Genomic DNA, 12,747 nt, shown 5'->3' on the forward strand with positions numbered 1-12,747 from the left:
TCACCCAGGATCGAACTAGGTCCCTTTGCATGTGAAGCGAGTGCTCTACTAACTGAGCTATTGGGATCTCCAGTTGCAGTAAGAGTGTATAAAAAAGACTAGATATTTATTGCATTGCCACCTCCTTTATGCTACAACCTTAATAATCTTGAAAAAAATTTATGACTTAAATTAAGCTCACAAAATGTTATTTCTTAATCCATATAATTTCAATTGGTTATAAATGTATGGTATAGAGCTAGATAAATCTACATCGATAACATAAGCTGTGTATGAACTTTGTGTAGGAGAATCTATTTTGAGTAGAAACAATAACAGTAGTCAAACCCTAAATGGGCACTAGACAAAACATACACATTTCTCTACTCGACTCAGGTGTGAGTAACTATTGTTTATTTTTAGATATTTGTAATAAACATCAAGGGTGAGAATGGAAACGTGCCGTTAAGAAAAACTATGTTTCCTGCAGCAATACTTACAAGGTAAAATATTCCTATATCTATTTTTCATTTTGTTTTGAGGTAGCTTGCCTGCTTCACAGGATTCTGCTTCTTTCAACTGGCGTAGGGTCTGGACAAGAAAGGTGAAGAAAATATATTGTTATAATGTTGATTGTAGAAGAATACAGTGCTTGGAACACTTTCAGGTCATATTAATATCTATGAAAGGTAACGTGTAGTGACAAGATCACAGGATATACTCTTATATCATTCATGGGTTGTAAACACCCAAGAAAATGATGCAACGGTTACACGTCTATCAGAAGGTCTAAGATTCTATCTCAAGCCCACAAAAGTTGATTTTTGTTAATTATATTTTTTCATCTGTATCTCCCGCTTCGTTTGGTACTGTAGCATACACCTAATTGTAGTGTATCCCATGTTATTAGAATGTCCAAGTGGAAACGTGATGATAAATGGAATTATCCTTGTAAAGCATTATGAGTTATAAACATTCGATCTCAGAGTCTAACCTTGAATTCCTCCATGGGCTCCCCACTCTCCACTATGTCCACCAGACTTTGTAAGATGTCAGTGGTGTCTATTTCTTCTCCCTCTGCAGTCACGGGAATTTTCATCAGCGGGAGTGTAGATAGCCAGTCATCAGTCATTGTTACAGGGACATCAATGTCAAGGATACGGGGACATCTCCATGTTCCATCCTCCCTGTTGACATCTGTTCCTTCTAACACTGAGAAGTTCCTTTCTAAAATTGGCTTGGCTGAAAAAAGAAAAGAGGTTATACTTGTAAAAGTGTGACAATCTTAATAACAAATGAAGTTTATATTATCTAGCACTGATTTCCCACACATATTGAAATGTAAGTAATAACTGAATGCATCATCATCATTGCCTTTTTCACCCTGGGTCAGGGTATAGGCCACAGACAAACAGTTTCCATCCCACTCTATCTTGAGCTAACTTTTTTTTATCTCGTTCCATGTCTTATAACTTCTCTGTATATCAGCTTCTTTAGCTCTTCTCCACGTTACCCGGTGGCCTTCCCCTTGATCTTCTGCCCTGAGGGTTCCAGTCCGATACTTTCTTTATTATAGTGGAGTCATTCGTCCAATTCACCTCCATTGTCTTCTTCCTATTTCCTCCCCCACTGGTTTATGCTGTGTTATTTTCCATACTTCTTCGTTCTTAATCTTATCCATCCATTTTATTCTGAAACTGATTGCATATTGTGCACAATTTAGAAAGATATCAACGGACAAGGTGGAAATCCATAACAATTAGACTGTTACAAATTACTTTTAGAAATCTATGAGAATTATGACCAAATCATTTCTCAACTTCTTTCTTATGTAATCTTCATGACTTTGTTTGGATATACCCAAAAAAGCCCTATGCAGCCATTTCGATTTGTGAAAATAAAACCTCTCACTTGACTTCTTTCAAAATCTCCATTGACTTCAAAGTGAGAATATGATTAGTTACACGATAAGTAGGGGCACAAACGTAATGCAAAGTGTGTATGTAATGTAAGCAATGATGTAGGGTATGATCCATGTTGTCTAAGCTTTAATTGTTTTCCTGTCAAACCAATATCAATTGCACATAGAAACATAACTAAAGTGTGCTACAGAAACACATCAAAAACTAAGTTACATGCACGCTTTCTTTTTTTTTTCTATATGTTCTAATTAGACAATAAACTTTTAAAAAGCATATATAAATATTTACAAAACCCTTTTAAAACAACGCCATGATGACAAGTGAATACAGAAGCCAATGAATCCATCAACAAGGACACTAAATTATAAATTACAATCTCACCCGATTTTCTTATAAGCTCCATTACTGGCTCTGGTTCTGGTTCTGGTTCTGTGCTCTCTTCTATTACTTCTACCTCTGGGCTATTTACTTCCACTTCCACACTCTTGTCATCATTGGACAGGGTGCTTATGGCATCCTCCACTAGTGACTCAATGTCATCGTCATCTGCAAACATGAACGGAAATGACAATTTTTATTTTTAAAGCAAGTCTTTCAACAACCATTCCAAATGATGTGTTAAAAAGGCATTGTCAAAGTCCATTTCAATTAATATATTTTCATTCATGCTACGTACTATTAAATGCAATATTACTCCTTAGGTATCAAATCAGCAATACAATTACAATCCCAACACAACACAATGCCTATAAACATGAAGTAAGAATGCTCCACTATTAAATACTTTTTTAAATGAAAAACATAGTGAGCTTTGGTGGACGATAAAAAATAGTCATGCTCAATAAAGAATCACATTTAAGTAAAGAGAAAAATAGAAGAAGAAGAAGAAACCCGTAAAATTAAGTTGAGGTACCAATCTTTTTTTATTTCTTTTTTTTTCTTCACAAATTCTCATTGTTATCTTACACCATTTTACATAATTCAAAAGTTTTACTGATATTAAGGATTAATAGCAGCACCACTGACTTGACCAAATAATGTTTCTTTTTTTTTTTTCTTCTTCAGCACAAGTTTAGGGCACTGTCAAGACGGTATAGTGGTTAGCACTATTGCTGTCTTATGTGATTTAAATCTAATCTTTTGTCAAACCATTTAATTTTTTCTTCACCGTCTATCAATCTAACAATAAATAGACAGCTGGGTCTATTTAGTTCATACATAGATAACGGCAGAGTGGAAAAGACCTGGTCACCCAATCACAATATGTCATAGACTCAAGACATTGCCAAGCTGACTAGAATAATCTGACACAGGCAATCTTTACAAACAAACCCTCTGGCTCCTATTAACTATTCTACTTACAGATGAATAGGCATTGATTCAGTCAAAGGATGGCAACAGCAAATATTTCACACACATAACACGTAACAGAGAAAAAAATGACAACCACCATTACCAAATGTCTTACCATCATAGTCAGGCTTGAGGTCTTCATAGCTCAAATCTTTATCACTTTCTGGCCTGTTTGTAATAAATATAAAAGTTGGATTGATCCTTCAACTCTTTAGGAATTTTAAGTAATTTACTAAATCCATAACCTGTAATTTACTAAATCCAAAACCTGTAATTTACTAAATCCATAACCTGTAATTTACTAAATCCATAACCTGTAATTTACTAAATCCATAACCTGTAATTTACTAAATCTATAACCCGTAATTTACTAAATCTATAACCTATAATTTACTAAATCTATAACCTGTAATTTACTAAATCTATAACCTGTAATTTACTAAATCCATAACCTGTAATTTACTAAATACATAACCTGTAATTTACTAAATCCATAACCTCAAACTAAAAGAATATCATTTTTTCATATTTTTTTTTACTAATTCAATTAGTACAATAGTCATTACAGTAATATGGTTCATTGACTTCTGTCTTTATTTCAAGATTTCACATATAACATTACCATTTACTACTGTTTTCATTGTTGGACGAAGAAGGATTTGAACTTGAAACATCTCCTTATTTTGTGCTTTCTTCTTAAAAAACAAAACAAAAAAACCTAAAGCATTTATATAGCTCACTTATCCACTAAAAATGCTCAAAGTGCATAACAAGGGTTCCCTGGCTAACAGACAAGAGACAACACTGTTAACAGCCGGGTACTCATTTTACACCTGAGTATGGTGAGAGAATGAGAGTAAATAGCCTTTTACAAGGACTAAACGATGCACCACTCAGAGCGGGACTCCAACCCTGAATCTTCCGGTTTGAAGGCGAGTGTCAGACCACTAGACCATATAACCGCATTAATTATTTTAATTTCTGTTCAAAGCTTTAAATGCCAACAATGTGATTGCAATAAATCAACAAACAAATCATATTTCTTTCTACCTGGTTATTGTGAGAACGACTTTGTCTTTTGCATCTGTCAAAATAGCCATAGCTTCTTTAGAATCCAGACCAACAAGAGAAATACCATTAGCCTGAAATTCACGAGAAGACACATTAAAAAATACCGCTGTTGTTTTTTTCTTACTGCTTTGTTTTGTTTTCTTTTTCTTTTTCATTTTTTGGGGGTTTTTTTTAGGCTTTAAAAAATTTGCAACAACAAAAAACCCAATAAAAACATAAATACATTACTGGTTTGTTAGTAATGTATGCAGAAACCTGAAAAAATATACTTATATATCTACTTAAACACATATTTGTACCTGTAAAAGCCTATCTCCGGGCCTTAGCCTTCCATCCCTGTCTGCTACCCCTCCAGGCTGAAGCTTTTTCACATAGACACTGCTGGGCCCATCTCCATTATCATTTGTGGAATTGATGCGCATTCCAAGGCCAGCACCAGGCTGTTTCACCAACTCTATTCTAATTAAACCAGTCTGGTAGGAAAACAAATTGGTTGGCATTCAATAATAGTAATAGTAATTATATAATTTCTAGATCAGTGAAAGAGTTTAATTAAATTCATAGTCTTCATATAATTTCTAGATCAGTGAAAGAGTTTAATTAAATTCTAAGTCTTCATATAATTTCTAAATCAGTTAAAGGGTTTAATTAAATTCTAAGTCTTCGTATAATTTCTAGATCAGTGAAAGATTTTAATTAAATTCTAAGTCTTCATATAATTTCTAGATCAGTGAAAGAGTTTAATTAAATTCTAAGTCTTCGTAAAATTTCTAGATCAGTGAAAGAGTTTAATTAAATTCTAAGTCTTCGTATAATTTCTAGATCAGTGAAAGATTTTAATTAAATTCTAAGTCTTCATATAATTTCTAGATCAGTGAAAGAGTTTAATTAAATTCTAAGTCTTCGTAAAATTTCTAGATCAGTGAAAAACTCTCCATCCTGTAATAATGATGGATCTCATACACTCTCTATGAAAAATATCTCAATATGATTCCATTCTGAGCCTCAACTCAAACTTTTAAAGCCAAGATAATAAAATATTTGCCTTCTAATAAATTTCACTTCTTGTGATAAATGATATGAATCAAATTGCTTAACATCTCTGAAATTTACAGTACCTGTTCTTTTAGGATTCCATTAAAAAAAAAAAATGTTCAAGTATTTGATTTCCAACAATTTTGCTTAGTCTGAGTCTTTATAATCAATATTTGGGCAGTGATAATCCTAATACAAACTTACCATAGGTTGACTATCACCATCAGCATCTCGGTCCAGTCGGGCTGAATCATCTGTTGTGTCGTAGTCACCAGCATCATCATCTTCAATCCTATCATCAAAGAGTCTAGAGGATTTAAAACCTTGGAACACTTTCACATCACGTTCTTCTTTGACAATAACATCTTCTTCAACTTCTTTCTCCCTTTCATCTTCTCCTCCTCCTCCTCCTCCTCCTCCTCCTAATTGAAACAAATCATCATCAATGTCTCTGACAGGTCTGTACATGATATCTGGGTTTTCTAGTACGTTCTCACGTGGCTGTTGTGTCTGGTTGTCAAATGGTCTGATGACAGCTTTTGGAGCTCCGGAGGGTAAGCTGGTGACATAATCACCCTCATTCCGAAATGATCGCAGGGGAAGACTTGGATCATGTGACAATGTTCTTTCTGGCTCCTCATGCTGATCCTCTTGATTTCTTCCAGCAAGTTTCTACAAATAAAAATACAATAGATTTACATTATAAAGGTAAACAGACTTGGAGGAGAAGCCTTCACCAAGATTTGTGCGTCTCCAATCTTACCTGGAGTGAGGCAAAGGTCTGTACCAAGGACAGAAGAATATGGAAGAGTGCTGTTGAGGCCATTTGCTCTGCCAGGAGCAAAGAGGCATAAGTCAAGTAAGTCACGTTATAAGGAACTAAATTTCTTTCAGCAAAGTGTATGTCTTTGATGATATATGTAATCGCAAACAATGCAAGAGTTTTACTGACCATCAATTTTTTTTTCTACTTTTTAAATATTATTTTACATTACTTTTTAGCCAAAAATTTTTTCCTGAAATGAATGTAACGGCACAAAACATTTCTGTGATAAAAATAAATAAAATATAATAAAACTACCATTATTCATCCCATAGGGGAAATTTGTCTTTAGGGTCTATTCCAAGGGAAATCTGGAATAACCCAGGCATCAGCTGCAGTGCAGCATCGCAAATTTAGCTAGGGTGAGACGACCTGTTCAAGGTCACACAGCACACGGGTATTTGAACTCGGTACCTTTTGGGTACAAAGAAAATACTGTATGGCTGAGCCATGCTGCCCTATAGACAATATTTTTCGAAGTGACACTTTTAATTATCTGCATCACTTATTGCTTTCCATTCCCACTTAACAGAAACAGTGATACTGCTGAGAGAGAGAGAGAGAGAGAGAGAGAGAGAGAGAGAGAGAGAGAGAGAGAGAGAGAGAGAGAGAGAGAGCCTGTGACATACACCACCCAGACAGAGATTTTTCAATATATGAATGGAATGGAATACCTTTAGCATCATTAGTCTTTCCTGAGACTCAATACCAGGTGGATAGCGTAACAGTTTCAATGTGACCTCGTTTGGCCCTTTGCGTAACATGGACACAGCCTCCATGTGACTCAACTTGGTTGTGTCTTGATTGTTTACCTTGGATACAAGAGAATAATAAATAATAATTAGAGACTGCCCAAAAACGACCCATTATTTCATTCTGGTAATACCTCAGTGGGTGGGGAAGCTAAATATGAACAAAACTTAGAACAGAAAACAAAAACATACTTTCATGAAGTCGGTATAATAAAGTTTTAAAAATCAAAATGAATTTTAAATGTTGGTTTAAGACCTCAATTTAAACGCAGACCACACTAATGTCTTAACAACATAATTCGACTATGTGATCTTGTTGTATGACACTCGCTTTCAGATCGGAAGGTCCTGGGTTCATAGTTGAGTCCTTGGAAATGGTTCTTTACTCACATTCTCTCAACGTACTCAGGTGTAATATGAGTACCTGGCCGTTAACAGCATTGTCTTTTTCGGAAAAAAAAAAAGAAGATATTATCGCCAAACAGGCATCATGTCTCGTTCTACATGTTACGCATTGCTGTTTGTCAGGGACCCTTTGTAAAGCGCTTTGAGCGTGTTTAGTGGATATTGCGCTATGTAAAAGGTCATTTTTGTTTTTTTTGTTTTGTTTTTTTAATGTTACACTGATTTTTTACAAACTATTTTTAAAATGAACTGTTAAATGAGATCAGATTTAGGGCCCGGGTTTTCATTCAGACAACACCAATGTCTCCAATGAATGATTCCACTATTAGTTGGTCATAGTCATACCATTAAAATTTTGTCTCCTGGCAGGAGCGTGCCACTTTGTGAAGCAGGAGCTGCCAACAACTGTTTGATGTAACAGCCACCAGTGTTGATTCCACCTGCCACTGTGAAGCCAAATCCACCACCATCTTTTCTCGACAAAGTCACCTCAATAATCTAAATTTAGGAAACAATAAAATGAAATAAATCGCTAAAAAGTGAAAAAAAAAAAATCATTACATATTGTCTTGACTTTAAAGATTGAAACAATACTTTTAAAAATCAATTCAACAGGCAATCTTTACCTTTTCTACAAATCTATTATCTTCAATATTGCCCAATAAAACGCTGCTTTAAGCTTGGAAAGCCTTATTTTCAATTTCATCATTCCTTTTTACTTTATTATCACGTTATATCATTGCACCAAAAAAAAATCCTTCGTATGCTTCGGCACAAAACCAATGGTAATAGAATTTATTTAAGATTGCTCTAACTGTAATGGTTATGGAAAATTGCCAGAAATAGCAAGACTTCACTAGAATCATTAAAATAAATAATAATCAATAACTTGCATTGTAGTTCAGCAAGAAGTCTTTATAAGTAAAAGTCGCCTGACTTAATCTCCATTTTCATCTCGCATTCAGAGGCATATATTATAAACTATAAAATTTCAAACAATTTTTTGTTTATGGCAAAATATCTGTCAACAAGAATCAGTAAAACACACAGGAATAAATGAAATATATTGCTGACCTCGACTTCACCAAAATTTTAAAAGTCTATCAATGAAAAGTAACAATTTTTAAAAATCCAACTTACTTCTGGATCATATGACTCATTGCTTTGTCTTTCACGTCGCCTAGCCTCATCAACATTTTCCATGACTGATTTCTCAGGCTCTGATTCACTAAGGGAGTAGTCTGGCTCTGGATTAGACGTGCAACTGGATGACTCCTGAGGAACACCTCCTGGTAATCCTCCTCCACTGGGAACAGGCCGCTTATGGTCAGATATCAACTTCTTCCCTTCCCCTTCTTCATCAAAGAGGGATTCACGTTCGATTTCGCTTAGTGTTGTTTCACTTTTGATTGCATCATTTTCTTCGAGCTTTTCTTTCTTTTCCAGTATACTTGAATCATTAGAGTATTCAATTCTTTTTGACATTTCCTCATTGTTTGAGGAAGAATGATCGCTATCTGAAACTGAAATATTTTTTTGAATATCTTCATTTCTATTTCTATTCTCTAAAATCTGGGATGGAAACGTATCTGTATAGTCCGAGTCATCATCCTCAAATAAAGCAGTCACTGGTTTCCCTGAAGGCCTGAGTTCTAGAGTCGCTTGACTCCTAATGACTTTATTCAATTCCTCTAATGCTGATAAATCATCATCCTTTTCATCGTCGTCATTTACTCTTGGAGTAAGACCAGGATTATCATAAAGAAAATGCTCAGCGTTTTTGTACATGCTTTCAAGATCTGACCTGGAGCTTTGGTCCAAAACGTCTGAGTCTACATCACTCTGTGTATTGTTTGATTCCGATTCCTCTTGTCCAAACTTGATTGGTGGAGGAGGTGGGACTATATTTATCCTATCATCGTCCAGAGGTTGGGTTTTCTCAGTAGGTCCAGATGGGATGAGACTGGCGATGGGTACAGTGTCTGTGTCATTCATCATTGGGTAGTAAGCAGGTGGTGGTGTGGGCAATGGTGGGCTTTCCGATAGGTGGCTCTGTAAAGAGTTTGAAAAAAAATTTAAAAATTGAGCTTTTATACAGCGCAATATCCACTAAACGTGCTCAAAGCGCTTTACAAGGGGTCCCTGGTCAACAGCAACACTTGACATGTAGGACGAGACATGACGCCTTTCTGGACAGAGACAACGGCCAGGTACTCATTTTACATCTGAGTACGGTGAGAGAATGTGAGTAAAGAGCCTTTTCAAAGGACTCAACTATGCGCCGAGCAAGGCTCGAACCCTTCCGATCCGAAAGCGAGTGTCATATCACTAGACCACATAGTCGCACAAAAAGTAACCATTAGTATCAAATAAAAATATTCCCACACCTACAATTTTTTTTTTTAATCTGCAATTATCACTGAACACAACAAACAAGTAGCATAACAAAGGTAGGTCCAGAAATTTAACAAGACAGCCTTGTATTATTTATTCTTTTTTGACTGAATGATAATATTCTGGAAAAAGGTCCTGTTCAGGTGCAAGAGCAATTTCTTTAATTTATTTTTTCTTAATCAGAACTATCAAGAATAAATAGCAATCAAAAGAAAAAAAAAAATGGAAAACCAAATTGTTTTATAATTTATCCAAAAAAAAAAAAAGACATAAAATCGTTGAAGAATGAAGATAACAAAATAATAATGTTAATGACAATATATATATATATATATATATATATATATATATTATATATATATATATATATATATATATATATATATATATATATATATATTATATATATATATATATATATATATAAAATATATATATATATATTATTTAAAATATTTACCACAATGTTTGGGGCAGTCTACATCGATGTTTCAGGCTTAATTTGCCATCTTCTATCCAAATGATATTAAGGATGTTGTATTATCCTGTATTTTGCTTTGAGACGTTTAAAAAAAACAATACAGAACTTATTTGAGTCTTCTCGAATCATTGAAACTTAATGATGATGAAATTTTGTAATGTGTACCAGAAAATGTATAAAATGTAGCAATGACTATGAAAAATGTTTTTTTCTATTTTTGAGGAAAATTTTTGTCTAAAATCAAAGCCCTATATCCACCGAGTAAAAATGTTTTTGAATTTTGAAAATCCATTAATAAATAAACAAGTTATGCGGTTTCAAAGGTCTCATTTATTTGGATGACCCGCAAAGAGGAAAAAAACGCGAAAATATGGGACGCTTTTTCTGCATTTTTTGTTTGACCTTTTATTATATCTTGCGTAATAAGTGGATTAAAAGATTGAAACTTGAAGAGCAAATTAGGATGGTGTTTTGTAAAATACGGGAAAAGTACGCGTCATATTCATATGAAATTTTACAACCAAAAAGAAGAAATGTTCATGTATTACCTTGTTAGTGACAAAACCTCCACGCCCAGTAGTTTTAGAAATATTTTACTCCAAAGAGTAAAAATCTATTTTTAACCGTCTTCTGGTAATCGCACGAGTTTTGTTGCTTGACATAATCTAAAATGACCTTTTTTCTAACTGTGTGCCAACTTTCAGTCATATTCATCAATAAACAGCGTCGTAATTAATTTTTTAAAAGAGCATATACGAAACGGCTTCGTCACATATTTTGACGCGAATTCGGGCACTTCGTAAGCGAAAAAGAGGCCCAAAGATTTGTGCGGGATAGTCATTGCTATAAAATGATGACAAACCTTTTCCTATTTACTCAAATACAATATAGTGTTGAATGTAGAGAAGATGGCTGACATAAATGATTCCTTCTAGCAAAACAAATAACAATGCAAAATAGAATGTAAGCTTTAGGGTGTCTAAATAAAGGTAAAAGAGCAGGAGGAAAAATTCTTATAATCTAAGAAACAAAATAATAGGTGCTGATTTGATAGGATATTGTAAATGTGGCTGCCTGAAGCTCGATGAAATAAATAATGTGAAATTGAATGTAAGCTTCAATTTACTAAATGAAAACAGATAATGTGGACCTTTTGGGTTTCCCCATTTATCAACAAAACAGGATGAATGAAACATTACAGATGAATGAGATAATATGTGATAATGATGTTGTTCCACCATATTATCTTATCCATCTGTAATGTTTCAATCATCCTGTTTTGTTGATAAAGGGAGAAACCCGAAACGTCCGTATTATCTGTTTTCGTTTATTCAATTAAAGCTTACATTCAATTTCACATTGTTATTTATTTCTTTGAGATTCAGACAGCAACATTTACAACATCCTAGCAAAACAGCACTTTTTATTTTGATTCTAAGATTACGAAAAAATTTTCCTGCTGCTCCATCTCCTTTATTTAGAAGTACAAAGCTGAATGCCAGCATTACCGTCGCCTGGCCAAGACCAACAATTCGATTAGTGCTATCCCCAAGGACTCCATCCCCATCAGCCCTGGCAGACCTGGACACTTTGACTGTACAGAAATCCAGTGGGGAATCCAAGACAGCGTGAGCTTGAGCAGCACTCAGACCTGTCACTCTCTGACCATTGATTTCAAGCATCTTGTCACCTATAATGGAACAAATAACCGAATGGACCTTGCACAACTGATACTTGTATAAAGAGATAAAAATCAGTTAACCTTTTTTGGGGGACAGATATTTGATACTTATGTATTATGATGTTTATGAAATAAGATCAGTACTTATGTATTATGATGTTTATGAAATAAGATCAGTGTTGTTCTCTGAAGCCAAATTTCCCCAATAGGATGCATAAAGGAATTTATATATATACATACATACATTGCGTAAACCTTCATATAACTTTTTAATGCTGCTAACTTTAAACCTTCAGTTCCATCAACCTCTTTTTAAAAAAAAAAGAATTCTCAACATAAAAAAAAAAAATAGACAGAAAATGTTTAAAAGAACTTTAAAATTAACAGAACTACAAAACTATGTAGCTGGCCACTTTTCATGCACAAAAAAAAGGATTAATTGTCTTAAAGAAATTCACAAATTTGGACTATTCATTGGAATGAGTCATTATTGCTAACGCAACACAACATAATGAAGTCAAATGGAATCGCACTCACCTGGCTTCAATATACTGCCTTGCTCTGCTGGACTGTTTGGTGTCAGATCTTTGATGTAAAGAGCACCATTTGGTGACTCATTGCTTGTTATTGTCTAAAGTAAACAAGAGAAAAAAAAATGTGCGGGTCATTCAAAAAGGAAATATCCAAGGTTAAAACTGTCATAAAATGATAATTTTCAATTTAAAAAAAAAGTTCAGCTTTAATATAACGCAAAATCTACTTAATGTCCTACCTCAGTAACAATTCCAAAGGAGTCGTTTTTGTTCTTTCTCTCCAGGATGATCTCATAGGAAATTTCATCCATTTTTGAC

General features: G+C 34.2%; 1 protein-coding gene across 1 annotated transcript in view; it reads right to left on the reverse strand.

The window, feature by feature from the left end:
• LOC144973498 (tyrosine-protein phosphatase non-receptor type 13-like) overlaps positions 1–12,747 on the reverse strand; it is a 51,302-nt gene that overhangs the window by 7,524 nt on the left and 31,031 nt on the right. Inside the window, exons 26-38 of the mRNA XM_078915998.1 lie at positions 12,669–12,747; positions 12,434–12,527; positions 11,724–11,905; positions 8,481–9,392; positions 7,686–7,838; positions 6,858–6,995; positions 5,565–6,032; positions 4,625–4,798; positions 4,305–4,396; positions 3,370–3,422; positions 2,283–2,447; positions 974–1,221; positions 480–570 (exon numbers count right to left, since the gene is read on the reverse strand). Coding sequence (XP_078772124.1) covers positions 480–570; positions 974–1,221; positions 2,283–2,447; positions 3,370–3,422; positions 4,305–4,396; positions 4,625–4,798; positions 5,565–6,032; positions 6,858–6,995; positions 7,686–7,838; positions 8,481–9,392; positions 11,724–11,905; positions 12,434–12,527; positions 12,669–12,747 — 2,849 coding nt within the window. The remainder of the gene's footprint in view (positions 1–479; positions 571–973; positions 1,222–2,282; positions 2,448–3,369; positions 3,423–4,304; positions 4,397–4,624; positions 4,799–5,564; positions 6,033–6,857; positions 6,996–7,685; positions 7,839–8,480; positions 9,393–11,723; positions 11,906–12,433; positions 12,528–12,668) is intronic.

Source organism: Berghia stephanieae, chromosome 5 (assembly GCF_034508935.2).
Source record: "Berghia stephanieae isolate SIO BIC M18660-M18661 chromosome 5, UCSD_Bste_1.3, whole genome shotgun sequence".
NCBI classification, from domain to species: Eukaryota; Metazoa; Mollusca; class Gastropoda; order Nudibranchia; family Aeolidiidae; genus Berghia; species Berghia stephanieae.